The sequence below is a fragment of the Sander lucioperca genome, chromosome 8 (genome assembly GCF_008315115.2).
Source record: "Sander lucioperca isolate FBNREF2018 chromosome 8, SLUC_FBN_1.2, whole genome shotgun sequence".
NCBI lineage: Eukaryota > Metazoa > Chordata > Actinopteri > Perciformes > Percidae > Sander > Sander lucioperca.
The window spans coordinates 28641111-28661340 of NC_050180.1; the positions used below are offsets into that span (position 1 = coordinate 28641111).

General features: G+C 40.2%; 3 protein-coding genes across 54 annotated transcripts; 1 reads left to right on the forward strand and 2 right to left on the reverse strand.

The window, feature by feature from the left end:
* Window positions 1-21: 21 nt before the first annotated feature.
* Window positions 22-11810, reverse strand: sh3bgr (SH3 domain binding glutamate-rich protein). 50 transcript variants are annotated; one of them, XM_036004246.1, is made up of 13 exons: window positions 11557-11810; window positions 10496-10681; window positions 10097-10177; window positions 9192-9281; window positions 7976-8002; window positions 7799-7879; window positions 7140-7166; window positions 5966-5989; window positions 5534-5560; window positions 4522-4545; window positions 4192-4218; window positions 1585-1646; window positions 22-662 (listed from the first exon to the last, which is right to left on the reverse strand). In XM_036004246.1, the coding sequence occupies exons 1-12, from the start codon at window positions 11599-11601 to the stop codon at window positions 1629-1631; spliced, it is 657 nt and encodes a 218-aa protein (XP_035860139.1). In that variant the 5' UTR covers window positions 11602-11810; the 3' UTR covers window positions 22-662; window positions 1585-1628. The 50 variants fall into 50 exon arrangements, 47 of the variants coding, with proteins under 47 accessions (XP_035860139.1, XP_035860138.1, XP_035860137.1 ...); XM_036004245.1 differs by having other exon boundaries at window positions 7784-7879; XM_036004244.1 differs by having other exon boundaries at window positions 7140-7169; window positions 7784-7879.
* A 328-nt stretch (window positions 11811-12138) lies between these two features.
* On the forward strand, window positions 12139-16147 carry LOC116043818 (lebercilin-like protein). Of its 2 annotated transcripts, none has more exons than XM_031290740.2 (9): window positions 12139-12352; window positions 12630-12897; window positions 12998-13257; window positions 13546-13788; window positions 13973-14110; window positions 14607-14664; window positions 14754-14878; window positions 15117-15225; window positions 15455-16147. In XM_031290740.2, the coding sequence occupies exons 2-9, from the start codon at window positions 12654-12656 to the stop codon at window positions 15856-15858; spliced, it is 1581 nt and encodes a 526-aa protein (XP_031146600.1). In that variant the 5' UTR covers window positions 12139-12352; window positions 12630-12653; the 3' UTR covers window positions 15859-16147. The 2 variants fall into 2 exon arrangements, with proteins under 2 accessions (XP_031146600.1, XP_035860131.1); XM_036004238.1 differs by having other exon boundaries at window positions 12140-12352; window positions 15141-15225.
* A 2-nt stretch (window positions 16148-16149) lies between these two features.
* Window positions 16150-20087, reverse strand: get1 (guided entry of tail-anchored proteins factor 1). 2 transcript variants are annotated; one of them, XM_031290773.2, is made up of 5 exons: window positions 19817-20087; window positions 19136-19301; window positions 17174-17241; window positions 16789-16903; window positions 16150-16521 (listed from the first exon to the last, which is right to left on the reverse strand). In XM_031290773.2, the coding sequence occupies exons 1-5, from the start codon at window positions 19904-19906 to the stop codon at window positions 16448-16450; spliced, it is 513 nt and encodes a 170-aa protein (XP_031146633.1). In that variant the 5' UTR covers window positions 19907-20087; the 3' UTR covers window positions 16150-16447. The 2 variants fall into 2 exon arrangements, with proteins under 2 accessions (XP_031146633.1, XP_031146634.1); XM_031290774.2 differs by lacking the exon at window positions 19817-20087 and adding an exon at window positions 19441-19712.
* Between the last annotated feature and the right edge of the window lie 143 nt (window positions 20088-20230).

Sequence of the window (20230 nt, forward strand, 5' to 3'; positions counted from 1 at the left end):
AACCACTGAGTTTTTTTTATGAGTCTACTTTATTTCATTTTACATTGCATCCGAGTCTTAGTCACATGTTTCACTCTTCATTTAACAAAGTGCATTGATTAGACAGCAGTATTGGCAGAAGCAGTTTTGGTGGTGGAGTAGTTTGCAGTTTTGCAGAATGTGCGTATTTATTTTTTCTCATGTGGCCATTAGAAGTCTTAGTTTGCATTTATACATTCCCTTGATAGGAGTCATCAAGGCACGACATTGGTAAAACTACTGAGACAAGAGCAGATCACACTGGAGAGTGAGTTTGAATCTGAAGTAGGCCACAAGCTAAGAGGTCACTGCCTCTTTGTGTTAGAAAACTAGAATTTCTAAAAGTAAAACATGAGAAATATGCTTGAGTTTAATAAAATAACTGTTTTGCATTTTACAAAAGCTTCTCATTAAAAATAAACTGACACCACTAGGCTACTCTGCACATTTTCATTACAGTACAGTATATAAAAATTAAGTCAACATTGCAGTCAAAAGGGAAAGGGGTGGGGGCAAATGTGGGTTTCGGACTTTTCAGTTTGGATGGCGCGTTTCCAGTGGGGTCCAGTGTGGCCTTGGGGAGGAGTGGAAGGGGTCAAGCGTCAACGGGTCAGGGAGAGACGTTAACGGGAAGCTCCTTCAGGCTGAAACACAAGGCAAACAGGAAACAAACGAAAAACGAGGTCACACATTTTCCAGTTGTCTGGTGGGTGGATGAAGCAGCCACCACCACTGCTACGCCTGTCCCACCCAGTGTGCCTGCTCCTCTGGAGGCACATCTGAAGCTCACTTAGCAGTTTCCTCTAATAAGGCGTGACAAGGGCTCGCAGGGTTTGGGAGACAGCTAAGGGAGGAAGGAGACAAGAATTGCCATTCCTTCAAAGCTTGCTCTGTGGCTCTTAATGCAGTGGGTCATATATGCCTGACATGCAGAGAAGGGCTAAAAGACATGCTTTGAAGATTAGGATTATAATTATTATTATCAGCATCGCCATCATCATCACTGCCACTGCCTCAGAGTAACAAAAAAAACAAAGAAATTGTGGGATGTTTCCGTTATGGCTCCAGAGATCCCCAGGCACTCTGTGTGCTCACTGAAGCTGTTTGCAGATGGAGCTAGTTGTGGCAGTCCCTTGTAAATAGGCTGCTACATTATTTTGTTGTCTCTGACTGAACACCTCAAAGTTAATGTCAATGGAAAACCAAAGACAACTCTATGCACCAAGGAGAGTATGAGTGTTTGTAAGGGAGATGTATGCATCTTATATGTAAAGGCAAGAACATTACATTGCAGTGAATGCTATAACGCTGCGCAGTATGTAGATAAAGCAGAGAGGTTGAGTAATTGCCTGTTATTATTCAGAGGTCTTTGATTTGATAGCAGGGTCTAAGAGACACACAAAAGCAAAACACAGTTTAATTAATCTGGTTACATAAATGCCAACACCAAGGGGACCTATTAATGTTGTGGTAATGTTTGCTCCCAATTCACATAATGTTTTACTGCCCTCCAGTGGTAAAGAAAAAACACTGGAATGAAGTAGGGGAGAAAGTGTAGTGTTTTACCGGGATAGTAGTAGGTCAACATCCTTGACATCAGCTGGCTTTAACTACTCGGTCTCTTCCTCCTGTTAAAAAAAAATCATGTATTAATGACAAATACTTGCAAGGAAAACCATGAAAGATGACAGAGGTAGACAATCCTTATTGTATTAAAATCTGTGTTTTGAGTTGCTTTCTGCAGAATTATTATGTGATTATAGCATCTTAAGTTTTCAAAAAAAATCTAATAATTCAGTACAAATTGGTGCAGTCTATGTTTCTTGATGTTTCAGCCCCTTCGTCTCAGTGACCCGGGTCAGATCCATTGGGCAGGTAGGGCTTTAAGCTTAGTGGATTTAAAAAGAAAAAAAAGATTACAGTTGGATCTGCTTAGTTTGTTGCACAAATAAAAGCAACGATGATACCTCCGACGGATGGTATAAAAAAAAAATCCAAAAGCTTTCCTCTTTTTAAAACAACTGTCTTGTCTCTAATTGTTCTCCCGCCAGGACTCGTAATGCCAATAAAATCAGTGATTACTGGGTCTGAATTATCAAGATGCACTATACGAGTGCATTTGTGTCCCACACAGATCCATCCTCTTAATAAGAGCAAAAAAAACAAAACAAACAGGCATGTCAAGCACAGGCAGCAGTTCAGACGTGACAAAATAGATTTTACTTGTTGCTGTAATTCTACCTGTGTTTCTTCCAAGTCTTCTTCTTCCTTTGATACAATAAAAATGAAAGAGAAAATAAGGGGGTTGTGTGAAGTCATGGCCCGAATGACATGAGGATGAGAGGACTTCATGTTTGCATTTGTAGTGAGGTTGGTTTAAAAATGGAGTAGTAATCTGAGAGAGGTGCGCTCGCCGGTGGCAACAACAGCAGGGACGAGAGAAACTAATGACCCACCACAAAGTTCTATACATCCTGAGATGACCTATGTCAAGTAAAAATTTGTATAGCCCAATATCACAAATTTACCTCTGAGGGCTTTACAATATGAATAGCATACAACACCCTCTGTCCTTTGACTCTCACATCAGATAAGGAAAAACTCCCCCCAAAAAAAACTTTTAACAGGGAAAGAATTGTAGAAACCTCAGGGAGAGCAACTGAGGAGGGATCCCACTGCCAGGACGGACAGACGTGCAATAGAGTCGCGTGTACAGAACAGACCAGCATAGTGAAATTAAGTGAGACAAGAGTGATGCTTAAGACTCTAGTTATGCTTAAGCTCTTAGTTATGCTATTATAACTCTAGACTGCTGTGGGAAGCTCCTTCCAAGGACACAATGAGCTGCTCCCTCTTCTCTCTTTTCACTTGTCTCCTTTTGTGTGCATCTTAGTCCCAGAAATGCCTGTTACTAACCTAGCTCTGGGGAGTTTTCTCCCCGGAGTCCCTTTGCTTCTTCTTCACCCAGAACATCGCCTTGGAATTGGGTGGCACCTACACCGGGGTCCTGGTTGCAGCTGACGCTATGGACTTACTACACCCTGCTACGCTCTGCGATTCCCCGCAGTGTCCGACTGCGTCCTGCCGCGTCCAACCGCGTCCACCCAGGCTGCAGTGCCACACTACACCCCGTAACGCCCTGCTGTACCCTACTATGACATGAACTACTACGACTACCATTGTGATCACTGTTTCACTATCTTTATTATGACTATTATTGCCACCATTCACCACTCCCCCAACTGGTGCCGTCAGACACCGCCTACCAAGAGTCTGGGTCTGTCCAAGGTTTCTTCCTAACAAAAAAGGGAGTTTTTCCTTGCCACTGTCGCAATAGCTACTGCTAATGCTTGCTCTTGAGGCAACCACTGTAATAGTTGGGGCTTCGTAAACGGCTGAGAACTGCTCCTTGTTGTTTCCAGTTTGATGACTGGTTTCTTGAAGTAAAAAACACTCACCAAGTTACAAAGGGAGTTGACATCATTGTCTAAAATTAGATGCCACAATCACTTAATTCCATCCTGTTGTAAGGATTAAAATAGTAAGTGCCAAACACTATCACACACACAGATCTACACTACCTGGAAACAATTTAGGCAGCAGTTCATAATATCCAAATATTTTTGTGCCTTGTGTTGCAAAATAACAAGAAGTGCTCCATGTCATCCATCCTCTTTGGAACTTGTCACATCCACTTTGTTTCAAAGTGCTCTGGGCAAAGGAAACGAAATACATGACTTCTTAAAAAAATCAAAAAAAGACATGTCCCCCTGTCAGGTCAGAGTGTCCCCTCTCCATGCAACACAACAAAACATGTCCAAGTTATGCTTGTGTGCACACAGGCTGAGTTGAACAACACAACACAACTTTCCACCTGTTCTCAAGGCATCAAAACAACAAAGTAAAGCTGTCTTGGCAGACTCAGAGAAAATGCCTGAACAAATGTTCTTTGATGCACACTGCAGCACTAAACTAACAGAAAATATTGTGTGGTGCCATCTTTGAAGTAATGCTCATCAGTGAAAAAAATCAGAGCTGAGTCACATTTCCACAATGTGCACTGCATGTCACACAACTGCCTAGGATGGAAACGTTTGCATACACCTGTCAGATCATGCATAGAAATCCCAATCCCAATAAGATTCACACTATTCAAAAAATGGACAAATATACCTCTTGTACTTCAGCCTCTTCTTCTTCCTATGGAATATGATAGCAAATAGTGTTTAGTATGTGAATGTCACAAAGAAGAAAAGAAGAACAACGTAATTCGGTACACCTGGTCCGTATATTGACACGCATTTTTGTCACAACACTAAATCCACCTGCAGTTCACAGTAAGTCAAATATTGTCATATTTATCATGCTGCACACCATCAGGCATCTCCATGGAAATAATCGACAAGTCCATGCAGCACACAGGGACAAAAGAAAGAGGAAGGACAGTGGAAACCTCTAAAGGCTATAAAGCATAAAAAATACACCACAAACCACAGAAACTACCTCACTGCCTTGTTCGTCTTGCTCCTGCAAGAGAGGTGTGACAATGACAAGATAGATGGAAAGGTAGAGAGGAAAGAAGGCAAAGCAAAGCAGCATATGTGATAGAAGATCAGGCAGAGGTTGGAATGTCTCAGAGAAGCAGAGTTCCTTAAGAAAGTTAGAAGCAATGCTGTGAGAAAACTTGCTAAGTTCATCACGAACAAATTCTAACCAAGAAACTTGCAACCCTGTCCTAATAAATGAATATGCAGTGTGAGAAACGTGTGAGCAAGTGCATAGGTTTGGTTTCAGAAGTGGGCGGTGCACAATGAAGCCGAGGGTCTTCCTATATGTGCATAAAAAGCACTCACTGCTGCTTATAGAGCTTATTACTGTGAGGAAGCTACCCTGATGAGTGAATCAATATTCTCTTATCTGTAGAGTAGGAGGATGCCGTTTAGAGAGAAAATCAAACTAAAACTGTAAAAGTGTGTGGGTCAAAAACAAGCTTTTAAAAAGTGAAAGAGACGTGTTTCCCCTGCCCCCAGTGGAAATTACATTCCTGTGTGTGAGTACATGTTCAGATGTGTGTTTGAGCTTGTGAGTGCAAACGGATGCAGAAGAGGGTAAACCCGTGAGAACACACTGTAAATTCATTGCACACATACTGTAATGCAGTATCAAACTACTGTGGCTTATGTAACTCAAGGGACTTAACATTATTCAGTATATTACATTATTACCTCTCTAAAAATTATTCCTATATTGGCAATGTCCTTATGACAAGCACTGGAGGTCATATGTTAAATCATCACTGCATATGTGAGTGGATAGAAACAATACACACGAGGTTGCGAGCAAAACCTCTTGGTATGGCCAACAGTGTTGTCCTGAATGACTCTTTATTCCTTGGTGGACCCAAGTAAAAGATATTTTGAAGGAATGCTTGATAGACTGGGAGGGGGAAAAGGAAGCAAGAAAGGGAACTTAGGAAGTCTAGGGGCAGGTGAAAAAAAACATCACATGAATCTACCTCAAGCTGTCGTAGCTCTTCTTCCTCCTAGAAGTAAATAACAGATAGCAGGTCAGCAGGCTGTGTGGGGAGCAAAAGAGCACACAGGCATGCGCTATACGAAAGTCTTCTGATTTAAAATGGAAACTATATGGGATGGTTGAGGTTGTCGGGAAGCAGCTACAGAAACTGGAAAGAAATGAGGAACAGGATGTTAGCAGAAAGAGAAGGGAAAAATGGAGTAGAATGACGAAGAGATGGAGGGGGAGAGAAAAGTGAAGTGAGCAAGTTAAAGAGTACACAGATGAGTGGGAACAGCAGACCAAGACCCCCGTCCCCCGTTCCCCCAACCCAACCAGAGCAGCCTTCCCTGATCTCTGCACCATCAAACCCACACTGTTGATGACTATACGGTTGAGCCGCAGAAAGAGACGATCACCGACGCACAGTTACCTCTGACTGCAAATCCTCTTCCTCCTGGAGGGAGCAAACCAAAAGATGGACAAAAGGGCAAAGAAGGGGTCAAATGCCGTACCGTGCGTGCATGAGGAACAAGACTGGTGTGAATACCAGCCAAAGAACCTCTGAAACTGATGCATCTAAGTGATGGGAATTGAGTCAGGCGATTTCAATGGACTGGAACACGAACTGAAGAAACATACCAATTCTTACATGCAGCTACCTGAAGTAGAAGGTGGAGACTGTGTGTAAACTCAAATTGGCGTATGATGGCAAGAACTCAATAAACCCCACATTACCAGGGCATATGAAAGTGCAATGTAAAAGCTAGTTGCAAAATGTTTTAGTTATAAGCGGAATGTACCATTTTTAAAATGCGTATATGTTGTGTAATAGTGAGTAAATGTTTAATTTAAATCAATTATCACTGCCAACACATACATTTTTCTCAGTGGTGTGATGCTGCTTAATTTGTTTGATGATCATGACATGCTTTTCCACCACAAGAATTTGGCAAACAGGGGCTGAACGGAAGATATATGTTTTTAGAGGCTACAAAATAGGGGGGAAAAGAGGTTTCAAGCATTAAAATGTGTGTGCACAGCCAAAGGGATGCGGAAAAAATAAATAATCCACTGCTCTTGAACAGAGAATGGGAGAGGTTACACTAAAACCGGAGTGTTAAACACTGCAAATACTGTCACAGTGGGTTTGTACCTCGGGATATGGCTGATCGTCTTCTGTCTAACATACTGGACATTAGAGGTTAGCATTGGATCGACTAACGCTCTACATTATTAGCAAAAGAGGATTATATATTTCACATAAATTTCACATGGATATTGATAAAAAAAACACATTAATGTTTGAGTAATAAGTAATTTTAAAAATGGGAAGAGAAACTCTCAATAATATAAATTATTTTTGAGGCTCTTAAAACCAATGGTGAACGACAATCAGTCTAACTTCTACTTTGCAATATCAAGCAGCACCTAAAGAAAATGTTTTTTAAAATATTATTACTAATCCAGCTTTCAGGTGAGAATTAAAACAAATTAATTTGACAGTTAATTATATTATAATATATTTAATATTAATATTTTAGACAACATTTTCAGATCACTGGCAAGCCAAGATCAGTGTGTTCATAAACATTTGATAAACCTACCTGTTCTTCTTCCTCCTCTGCCTGGGCCTGCTGACAGAAGAGATAAGAAAGTATTAGAGATGTCAGACAGAGTAATCCCCACACATAACACATATTCATACTAAAACATCCACAGATCAGGCTTACTGAACCAAACAAAGTGGGGTGTTTGTGGGACCCTACAGCCACACCTTAACCAGGATGGTTAATAGTGATTGGATATGCAGTGAAATGCGGGATGGAAGACAAGTAACAATGTCATCAGCAAAATACAAAGACACGTGAAGGGAAATAAAAAAAAAAAACAGATGAAAAAAAGTTGCAAAAATCCAACAGTAAAGAAGTTAAATGTCCAATTAACAGTGAACATGAACGGTGAATAGGAATGTTACACATTCGTGGTTTAGTTAAGAAATAACTGAATCCAGATAGACATGACGAGGAGATGCAGTACGAGGACGACAGGCACTTAAAAAGGAGGCAAACCCTTAATGTGGAAGAAAAGGACAACATTAAAGGGACAGTGGAGATGCTGAGGGAATGAAAAACAGAGCATTCCAGGAATGATGGGAAGGTGGAGGAGAAGACATTCAATTCAAAACATTCAAGGGATGAAGGGAGAGGCAAAACTAGGAGAGGTTGGATTGTAGTTGAATGGCAATTACTGTGTCTTCTGTGACCTCGTCTGTTTCTTCCACTGCCTGGTCCTCCTCTGCGAGGGCCTCATCTCCTGCTGTTTCTCCTTCCGTGGCTTCATCATCTGCAGTCTCTCCTTCTGCTACCTCCTCCTCCTCCTCTTCACCACCCTCACCTTCCTCCTCCTCATCAGCTGCCAGCACCTCCTCTCCGTGTGCATCCCCATTACGCTCCTCAACTGGAACCTCCTTATTGTGAGGTGAAAACAAATGATGTGATAAAAAAAAAATACTTAGAATAATATTGGAATAGTTGTTTAGGCACTGTTTCAACAGCACAAAGATGGCCAGCTGATCAGTTGGAGAGATTCAGAAACTTAAATGGTAGGTGTTAGTCAATCCTGGGAATAAAGTGGAGGAGGGGAAGAAGGAGTAGAAGTTACAAGGTGTCAGTACGTTCTTTATAAAAATCAAAAGTTTGGAATGATGCTTCAGGGATTGAAGACAGCCTTTTTGTCACATGTGAGAATCAGGCATGGCCTTAAAGGAATAGTTTGACAATAGTTTGTTATGTGGTGCCAGACTATTACAGATTAAACAAACAAGATATAACATGTTAGAGAGGTTTAGAGGTGCTGGTAGGCGGATATTGTTATCTCTGGACATAGCCAGGCTAGCTGTTTCCACCTGTTTCCAGTCTTTGTGCTAAGCTAAGCACAAAGGCTTTGCTGGCTGTAGCACATTTACCTTACAGACATGAGTGTTACATTATTTTTCATCTAACTCTCAGCAAATGAGTGTATTTCCCAAAATGTTGAGCAGTAAAAGCTGGAAAGAAAATGCACCTAAAATAAACTCAGTTTGTACTTTGTTAATGCAGCATTGCATTATACCCTGTGGGACAGCAAAAGGCAGATCACAGGTTCAGCTAAGCAGAACTCTTCAGTTGTGTTTTTAGCTAACCTCATGCAAAAAAAACATAAAATACATTAAATCTTCTTTAGTTATTTTAAATCACAAAGTAGAAAACCAGTGGAGTAAAATCTTTCATATCCTGGACCCACATTACTTAAATATTATTCTATTTTAAAGATGTTTAAAGCAGATTTAAATGTAGAAAGTGAATGGCTTAAACATCGTAGACAGGATTGTAGAAACATGATGCTTCACACCTCTGCGTCCGTGCGAACACAGTGATGCAATGTCACAGTGTTATAATGACAACACAGTATAGTGTGTTATTGTGAACTAAAGATTCTAACTCATGCAGAACACAAAACCTTTAGTCAACGTGATGACTGGGACAGAGTGGAGGAGAGGAAATGAAGGGTCTGTTCAAGTCGACAGGTATGGACAGAAGTTACACTGGGTGGAAAGGAAAAGGAGGGAAAAGAAACACAGCATGATGGGGGGGGAATGAAAGTATCGAAGGCATTACTATTGAGTCATCAGGGTTCTCTTCTGCATTAGTTTCCTCAGCATGAGTCCCGTTCTCCACAACGTGCGCCTCGTCGGCCTGTTCTGCTTCCTGTGTCAATGAAATGATCAGGTTAAACATAAGAGTATCATACAGAATCAGCTTGAAATTGACTGTTTGGATCACCAGCCAAAATCTCCTCTACGTTTTGAAGTTATAACCACTCTGAATATTGTCAAATCAAAATGGTTTTCTTGAAATAAAAGGCTATTGTATCCATTTCAACATGTTTAAGATTACAATTATATATGCTTTATCAGTTACAGTATTTATGAATTTTGTTGTAGGCATTAAGATCTGACAATTTGATTATGCAAGTTATGGTATCTGGTATTCTTTATAGTATTTTGGACTCTATAGTATCATCTATCTAGTGCTTGAAAATGATTGTGCAGCATTCTGGATCTGGTTTAAATTAGTTGTGCTGTCTTGTAAGCCCATGTGGGCTGTATGCGGGATGTATGCATAACACAATAATAAAAATGTCATCATCATATATACAGGTATTTGGCAGGTGTTCATTTCAAGCCCTGTGCAGTGTTTTATTGATGTTCTGATGATTGCTTGATTCATTCTGTTACTTGCACAGCTTTAATGTTTTACTTTATCTTAAATGACTAATGCCACATAATAATCACTATAAACAGCTCAAGGATATGATGCATTGCATAAAGTCAAACTAGAATTTGTTTAACTGAGTTGCATGCTAAAGGACAATATATAAGCTCTCTGATTAAACAACAAAAACTGTTGATGCTGTCCCAATACAGCATATTCACAGCCTGGCATAGGGGTGAAAGAAATTAGATTATTATGTTTAGAAGTTGTTTTTTTGTCCACAGTAGAAAACAGAAAATAGTTCCAACCTTTGACCCAGGAGGAGGGGGCAGCCCCAGGAAGGCATACACCATGTTGTCCTCCTTTGCATCGAAGAATGTTTCATAGTCCTGCATGAAAACAAAAGAAAACCTTCTTTAACAATTCACTACATCTTCTATTCCTAGTACTTACTCATCTTGAGCATGTATGTAAAGTGTAGTAATTGTATATAGGCATACTGTAAGTTCAGAGGATAATCAATAACAGGTCCTCTGATTATAGCACTTTATGGTTCTCTGTACACCTGCCATGTGTCCCATGGCCCACATTGAATTGTATATTGTGTATTATACTGCAGAGGTTTGCACATTTTGAAGTGAAGTCTGGGGTCAATCGCTGGTTAATAACGACGAGTCTTTCCTATAAGAATGTTTCTGTGTATTTACCCCACAGTAGCCATTTTCATTGAAAATCTGAGGGGGCAAGGGGATCCCGTTGGCAGGCTTCTTCTCCTCAGGGACATTCTGCCTCATCCACATGCGGTTCTCCTCGTTGCAGGCGATGTCCAACTGAGTGTAGTCCACTTTAAGAGCCTCCAGGAAGCCAACCACATCTTGCTGCTTCTTCTTGATCTGGGGGGCAGAAAAATAAATAACATAAGCGTTGAGAGATCAACACTGATTGGACAGTATGTGGGGAAAAGGCTGTAATATTTAACTTCCAAGATTGAAAATTACAGTTTCTTTCAGGATAATAGGTGTGCCCTTTCCTGGTCCCCTGTCCAACTAAATAAACATGATAAACACTGGTGGGATCTGTGTTTTGTAAGATACAAAGTAAACTAGTGTATTCATTTCTGAACACAGTTTAGGACCTTGCACCTATCCCAGGAAGACAGACAAGCTTGGGGCATGCAAACAAAATCCACTCAGAGGATCAAACACAGCTCTTTCTGCTGTAAGACAACACTGCTAGCCAATTGGGCCACCATGTCATCCCTTGGCTGGTTCAAACTGCTTACTTGGCTTTGCCAAAAGTAGATCCAGAAGACAAATTCACCCCTCCCTGCTGTAGTTATCACCGACTTGTCACAATTACCTCAAGGTAGCCTATATCTGATCACAAATAATATGCAAAGGCTGTTTCTTAGGGTCAACATCTCCACCAACACTGGTTGTGTGGTCTAAAGCGTCATATCGGGGTCCGTGACATTAAAAAAAACTTTTGGGAGCCCCTGTTCTAGAAAGCTCTGCATGTAAACCACACAGACTTGCGAGATAATTTAGTAGGCTATTGAAGCAGTGCTGAAGCATAAAACTAAGAACACATCAAGTCATAAACATGCCAATAGGCTTTACGTATGCGAAATCAAAGGCAAGTGACATTCATTTCGAGGTTTAGCGCTCTTGAATCAGGGTGAGTGAAAGTCCTGATCGGTTTAAGAAGTAGCCTACAAACGGGAAAGTTGACTCTATCGAGAAATCAGTCGCACGGACGGAATGCTTACCGCAGTGGATCCCGATGAAGAGGCGAGAAATACTTTGATAACCATTTTGTTACAATATATTTTGTAGAGTAGCCTATGCAACAAGTAGGCTCTTAAAGGAGCAGGCGGCCTCCTCTATTATTAGAGCTCACCCAGGACGGAGACACAGCACTGAGATCACACACACACACACACACACACACACACACACACACACACACACACACACACACACACACCGCTGAGGCTATTTTTGTCTCCAAGCTCCATTAGTGCAGGATTGGCGGGTTGGCCCCTAGGGGCGCAGCCCCACACAGACTGATTGGCAACTTCAGCTGTCTGTCGCAGAGGACAGTGAGGTCTCCAGCTCCTTTGCCGAGTGCATATATGGACAGAAATAGCACCGACCAGCACATAGGCTGTTAGGCTTTGGTTTCCAAACGCAAGAACTCTGGCCCGTTTAGGGGACAAACATAGGCCTAGTCTATATTTTTTATATATTTATATATTTTATATTTGGAATATCATTTTATATTGCAACTTTTCTATAAGAAGTGTTTCCGATTAACTTTTTACAATAGAAAAAAAATGTATTTATTTTATTTCTATGGTAAAACTAAATAAATAATCAAGGTAAAAGTGTTCACCAATTGTTCCGCTGGTTACCATGACAACCGTGACAGTCTTTACAAAAAAGGCCCACCCGTTGATAAAATGATTTAGCGTTAATGAGCACCTAGCTAGCTGAATATTTACATCTTGTACCGTCAGCAGTGAGCAACAGGAGAGAAAAGAGCAAGACTATTTGCAAGGAAAGGTACGATGCTCTTATATTTTCAGGCTACATCGATTAAATATGTGAAAAATCAAGTTAATGGTGGAGAAAATGTTATTTTTTCACCTCAGTCAAAGTCAGATTATAGGCACCAAAAAGAAAGGTTGTTATTAAACTTTTAAACAGTGATTACATACAGGAATACAGTTTTATTGATCTCATAAAAGCTCTGTATATTGTTTTAACCCATCAATGGTATCCTACTTTATTTTTACTTTGAATAAGTTCACTGTTTTCCTTTTTGTTCTTCTTTTCTCAGAGTGGAGAAGACTATAAAGAAGTAATGAGTGTGAGGCAGCAGGGCCTGATGCAGCAGGCCTTTTCTCACAAGGAGGGAGGTGGTGATGCTGTGAGCTGCAGCACTGACACCTCTAGGTGGTCCTCTCCCTCCAGAGTGTGCTGTGGCTCTAATAGCTCACACTACTCATCTGACTTTGAAGACCAGGCTGACTCTCTTACAGACAAGAACCCAGAAGTCAAGACATCAGACAAGTGGCAGGCATCAAAAACATGCGGAAGAAAAAAAGGCATTTTATTTAACACCTGTGTAGTAGGACTTATGTTGTTTATATGTAAACATATTGGATGCAATTCACACTATCGTGAGTTTTTTTTTTTCTTTTTTAGGTAAAAAAGCACAAGGGCCCCACAGGCATAAGACAAACAACAGTGCAAACCGGCAAGTCCTGAAGTTGCCTCCGATCAAGCCCATGCAGGTTTCAAAGTCTGCCGACTTGAACTGCATCAGGGAGCTGAAGAGCCAGGTGTGGCATCTGCAGCAGCAGTTGGGCGAAGCCAGGACTGAGAACAAGCTGCTGAAGAGGCTCCAGCTTCGCCACACGGTGGCACTGCAGCACTTCCAAGACTCTGAGGGCAGCCTCTCACAGGTTGGTTGGTTTTGTCCCTTTGGTATCACTGCTCAGATGGTGGGAACTCATCTATAAAAATCAGAATGCTTTTATCTGTGTGAACCACAGATCCTACATCTACTCTCATTTAACATCCAAAATGACAAGCTGCAGATCTTCTGCCTGGAGAGAGGAACCGATGCATGCTCATTGGTTTCTTTTCACAGGCAGAAATCATTTTTTTCTGTTTTTCCAATTAATGCCTTTATCATTTCCCAGCAATAATTACAGCAATTTTCTTACTATTTCTCTTGGTGCCATCCCCAGATCCTCACCAAGCACAGCAACGAGGTCCGAGTCCTGCAGGGGTTGCTGCGTGAGACCCGTGCCTGCCGTGACAATCTGGCAAGGCAGCTACAAACCACAGAAAATAAGTTGCTAAGTGCAAAGGCCAGTCTCCAGCACCTACAGCTGCTCAGCCAGGATCACAGCCTGCTGGAGAGGGAGGAACTCGCCTTCAGACTGACCAGGGCCTATGCAGAGCTGGAGGACAAGGACAAGAGGATATTGGTATGGAGGAGCAGGGGCAGGGGATGGTGGTGGGTGTTCATACTGATACTCTAGAACTCCTAGCAGCCCTCATGGCCACAGCTGAGAAATGTAAATTCTACACCAATACACTGGGGATATAAATGGTAACGGGAATTTTTAGGATTTTATCTATGCTCGCTTCCTCTTTAATGCTATATTCTAGGACTTGGAGAAGAATCTTGAGTTGTGCCAAGCCTCATTCAATCGCCAAATAGTCACTGAACAAAGAAAGATCAACGAGGCGAGAAAGATATCCTGCTATCTGCAAGAGCAAATATATCAGCTAAACAAGGAAATTCAAGTAAGTTAAAAAGAGCTGTTTACCAGGTAATATTCTTTACAGCATTAGAGATGTCCTTGTTAACATACAGTATTGTTTATTGTGCAAGCTTCTGTCGTCAGTGATGGTAGCAGTTCCACACGCGGTTTGCATCCCATAATAACAATGTTTCGCATATCTCATTTGACATCAGACTAAGCATTTGTGGGAGAATTTGGTTAAAATGTCTGGATCAATATTTTCCACAGTAGATTGTCTATTAGTCAACTACAGATACTGAGAGCTTAATGCTTGTGTTTGATGGTGTAATCCCTGCTTTGTGGTCTCCAATGACACCGAGAAAACCAAACATTATAAATTAAAGTTCTATGCAAGCATTTACCAGGTGTAGATTTCAAATGATCTTTTGATTTTTAATGATATTCCACAATAACTGTAAAGATTGTTTTGGCTGAACATGTAAGAGATATCTGATATCTGATATGTATACATCACATCTTTTGTTTCTCCTTTACAGGATGGAAAGAGAAAACTGGAAACGCACAATATTTACTCCCACAGATCTTCCAAAAAAGGTATACAAACATAACAAGCTACTCAGTTTGGCTATATATAATTTGTTTCGGCTTAAGTGGGTTTTGTCTGAGTCATTTCTAATTTACAGGCAGCGAAAGCAAGAAGGTTCAAACAGATGGATTAGTCCTTCTCCCCACTGCAGCTGCAAGTCTTTTGGAGTTAGAATATATGACTGAAGAAAGGCTGGAGAAGCAAGAGTGCTCTGTGAACTGGGTATCATTCAAATATTGTGTGGTGTATTTTCAGAATTTTTACACCCCATTTTACTCGTTTGCCTAACTGTTGATTTATGCTGAACATAGTTGTGGCGATAGGACATTTGAAGACATTTCCTTACCTCTAAAGACTTTTCAGATCTGCAATTTTTGTCGTATACTGTATGAATTTGTGTTATTATCCAAATAGTTCAAGATTTTGTTTTCATACTAATAAAGCCTGTATATCATTTCAGTGTTGTTACAATCCAGTGCAGGAGTCTTTGGTAATAGAAAAGCCAGAGACGGAGGTTTCTGCAAATGCCACAGAAGAGAATCGCCACGAGTGTACTGAAACATGTGCAGGTGAGCATTTCATTGATGTTACATGTGACAACTCCAAGCAATGCACACATGTACGATGTTGAAAGACAAAATACCATAGTGGTACTAATCCACCAACATCTCTCTCACACAAAACAAACACCAGACATTAAGAGCAAACTTAGAATGGGGTCTTAGTAATGGAGCTAAATGTGTTTTCTTTTCAGGTCATTCAGTATTTATCAAAAAAAAGTATAACATTTGTTTTCAGACACCAATGAGCATGGTGGTTCTTCAGAAGAGCGCCCAGAATATCAAACTGAGGGAGAAAGCGACAAAGAAAAAGAGGCATCAGACGACCCACAGGTGTTAGAAGAGCTAAAAACAGAGGAACATGAGAGCGAAACGTCATACATTTTAGAAAAGTCTCTGAATGCAACTAAACCCAAAAGAAAAGGATACAAGCTCCTCAAAATCAGACACAACTACACCTTTAAACAATCTATTGTGAACCTGCACAGTGGAAGACCTGCCAACAGCAGTGTGGACTTGAGTCTCTGTCAAAGTGCCAAGAGCCCGATCAAGTTGGAGACCCTCAGCAGTGGTATTCATAATCTTTGTCTACAAGCTGGGAAATCAAGGAGAGATGGAGTGTGCAGCCCTCAGGACAAGTAAAGGGCATTCAAAAACGAAAGAGCAGGCTGATGAGGAGCTCTTTGGTCCAAGTAAAGTCACTGATTTAGTGACTATACAGAAGAACACAGCTGAGGTCAAAAATGTTGCCTTTACTAGAAGTGTATGAAGTATTTCTCTGAATGAATGATTGTTTGACCAAGCGCTACGCACATATCCATTGTAAACTATCTACTTTGTTGTAATCCTTCACAACTTTACTACAAGAAAATCTACTGACTTGCTTGCTTGTGAATTCCCAACTTATAACATTCAAATAAATAGAAGCTTAGCTTTTGTTTTATTTTCTTCAAAGGCATTTCAACATTTCCAAACTATTATGTTTTGAAATAATACAGCCAATACATCATTACAATTAACTTAAAACAAAATGATCAAAACAAAAAGAACAAAATTCAACATCAACTTAATACTATGTTGCAATATGAAACAGCGTACAAAAAAATGCACTGCATTTTTACATGTTGGTCTGAAGCAGCTGACAAAAAAAATTACACAAATTTGTGGATTTCATCAACTAAATGTTGAGCAATAACTTAGAAAACCAGTGTATTTAACTCAGCTGCCGTCTCTAGCTGACGGCATGGAGACCCAGTGAAACCACTTTGTTGCAAACCACCAACCAGCATGTGATTCCCACTCCACCTGAAGGGAAAGAACAGCTATATCAGTGAAAGCATAATGTAGGGAAAACACAGCATACTGTAATTTATATATACACACACACACATCAGCATTGTGTTTGAATCAGTACAAGAAAAATCAAAACGAAAGGAATGTGGTTTTATTATCAATGTATAACCAATTTCTGTTGTGTATTATATGTATTATATAGTTATAGATGAGCTGTTCTGCATGTATTGTTCATAAATTAGATTTTATTCTATCAAATATGAAAAACTGATTGATTACCTGCCACTCCTGTTGGGAAGGCCACAAGGCGCTCCACAGGGGCAATCCATTTACTGGGGACCACTGTCACTGGATCAGAGTAATACTTCCATATCAAGGAGATCATCAGAGCAGCCTGACAAATAAAAAGAAATCTGTAGGTATATAATACGTAATGGGTATTTTATTAGCTCAACTTTATGCTAGCAATATCAACTTTTACGTTCTATTCCTAAGAAGTATCCAAATAAAGTACTAAGATAACATTAACAGGAGGTTTTGTATCATGGTCCATGCTTACATTTTTGGCACCGAAGTAGCTCTGTGTATGTCTACATTAGAATCTACAACTAAATGCATTTCCTGTGCTTGTGCTTATGTGCTTCTACTTACAATTTCCACCTACCTGCAGTATATAAAAGACGATGTTTACAACCCATTTCATTTTGGCTTGTTGCGCTGTTCTTGATTTCACTGCAAAAGTGAGGAAATACACAACTGTTAGACTCAATACATTGATTTTTGTTGTAATGCATCCTTCTTTAACACGATCGGCGTGCCTTTTAGCCTGCTAACCAGACCGAATAGCCAGTTCATTTTACTTAATTATTTGAGTCTCTATAGTAAAAATAAATAAATAATCAAGGTAAAAGTTTTTACCAATTGCTCTGCTGGTTACCATGACAACCGTGACAGTGTCTTTACAAAAAGGTCCACCCGTTGATAAAATGATTTAGCGTTAATGAGCACCTAGCTAGCTGAATATTTACATCTTGTACCGTCAGCAGTGAGCAACAGGAGAGAAAAGAGCAAGACTATTTGCAAGGAAAGGTATGATGCTCTTATATTTTCAGGCTACATCGATTAAATATGTGAAAAACCAAGTTAATGGTGGAGAAAATGTTATTTTTTCACCTCAGTCAACCGTTCTTTTTGGTCCCTATATACAACCAAACTGAATGACTGAAAGAAAACAATCAGAGATGTGGGCAGCGATTTAGAGGTCTGAATCCAGGCTAAGCACCTATTTTTGTACATTGCACAATTATTGTGTTCCACCTAGTGATAGGGTAACATGGCAAGTATCACAAAAGTCCATTCTTTGAAAGGTCTTGTATTGTAAATTAAACCCATAAGAAATATCGATATAGTACATTAAGTAAATCTTTTGTTCATTTCAATTTTGGACATTTCATAAAAATACATTTAGAGTATATGGGCTGTATAGCTGAGACATGGAAAATTTTGTGTGCAGTTAAGAAAAAGAAAATATCAAAACAGAAACAATCTGAAACAGCGTTTGCTCTGCTGTACATGTGTATCATACTGAAATTCTGATTAGCCTCTTCCTGTCTGTGCACAAGATAATCCTAAGGCTGAGGCTGAAGGACAGCAACAGGGAGCAGCTGTTACCACTGAACAATCAGTAAGTATGTTTTCCTAGACCTCCAGCTACTTCCTGCGGTTGGTAGTTTTAATGTGTGAATCTGCTGGTGCAGACACGCACAGGTGTTGAAGTCACAATGTGTGCCTTTAACAGTAAAAGTGACAGTGTATCACAACATATTTCCCCATTGAGTTTCTGAACCTGCTGTGAACCTATAGAGCTCAACAGTGACTGCCCACTTTTTGGAACAAAGCCAACCAGCTGCGAAATGAATCGTGACCATATAACATTTGATTCTGCGCAAAAGAACATTTTGAAGATGGCAAAAAAAAGGCAAAGGTAAACGACTGTGTACAAAAACGATCATAAACTTCAGTGCTAGCCGTTAGCAGGTGCGGTAAACATTTCCATTGTAACAGCAAGCTCCACCAATCAGTGACATCGCTGTTATACTTAGGATTGTAGGTAGTGTAATACTTCTCAACATGTTTTTCTTAAAACAAGGTTGATATCATACAGCCCTCTGGTCTCTACAGGGGCATAAACCTTCGCAGCTTGTGGTAAGTCTACCTTGGATGGTTAAGACATCATAGCAAATAATCTAAATCCTTATGAAGAAAATGAAATGGGATTTTTACTTCCGGAACCACACTGTTGAACTCTATATGGGGTGGAATAAATAACAGGAACACCAACACAAAAGGGCCCTGCAATAAACACAAACTTTCTAAAGTTTATGTTTAATTTGTTTTGACTGTCACAGAAATTTAAAAAGTTATTTATTATTATTATAGTGTTGCTGTTTGTAGATGTTCCTGATGTTGTGAATCTAATGCATTACAAAGTCAACGCTGTACTGCATTGTAATTGAAACTCCTCAAAGGCTGTCTGTTACTAATGTATTGGACTTCATTTTGGGGCTTTGTCAGTCACATTGTGTATGCTAGTATGTCAGTCACAGTAACTACTTTAGTCTTTCACCGTGTGTTTTCAGCTTGTCTGTCATCTTGTTGATTTTGCGCTCCAATCTGGCATATCTAGCAAACTCATCCATCATGCTAATCGAGGCCTGCTCCTTCTTCATTTCCTGGATTTCAGCCCTCATCTCACTCTCCTGCTCAGCATCTTTCTGCACCATCTTTGAGAGCTTTAAAGAAGGAAAAACACTATTACTGGGGAATCAGAAAGACAGAGTTTAACTGTAATGTAGGCTGTTGTTTATGGATACAGAGACGCAATCACACAGTTCTTAAATGTTACTGCTAGACAATAAAAGGTGGTATCACCTATGGTTCTCGTCCCCAGACGTTTAGAGAACAGATGTTCAGTATTGAAGCTATATTTTGCAGTTAAACAATTACCTAGCGTTACAATCGGCTTCTTACATTTGAACAATGGTACAGCACAAAATGTTCCACCCCCCTTGGTGTAGAAAGATCTCGGGAAAACCCCACCCTCTGACTTTAGCAGAACAGCTACGTTGTTTCATACATGTAGCTAGCTAGCTAGCATTATTAGCTTACAGTAAGCTTAGCTAGTCAACAATAGTCTGCTGTCTTTAGGACGAGGCTACAGGAATTACACTAACACTCATAATATATAGCAACAGCATATACCTTCGAGGCACCCACTTCATATTTTCAAGAAATAGCCCCTACTTACGAAAGAGGATATGGTCGGCAGGAGTGTTTTCATAAGATTGCACAGGAAAACCGACCCCAGCACAAGGAACCACGCATAGCCAGACGCCATGTTTGTTTCTCCTCCTTGTTGCAGCTGTGGAGCTGCTGGAAGGCGAAGTTACATAATAATTATGCCATTCAGGTTATTCTGGTTATGGCCAAATTACATAGGCCTACATGTCGTTTTTACAACACCAATAAACAAATGTATGTTCATATGATGATAGTTAATATGAGTTGGTGAAGTGTGTGTAATCATTAGGGTGTCTCACGAGACTTTGGTATACAATGGCATATATTATATGGCAGTATGCATGGGCATTTTAAAAACAAAAAAACAGAGATCACACACATTTAAGACTTGGCAAGCGTCTTTATATGTTTATGCGTTGTG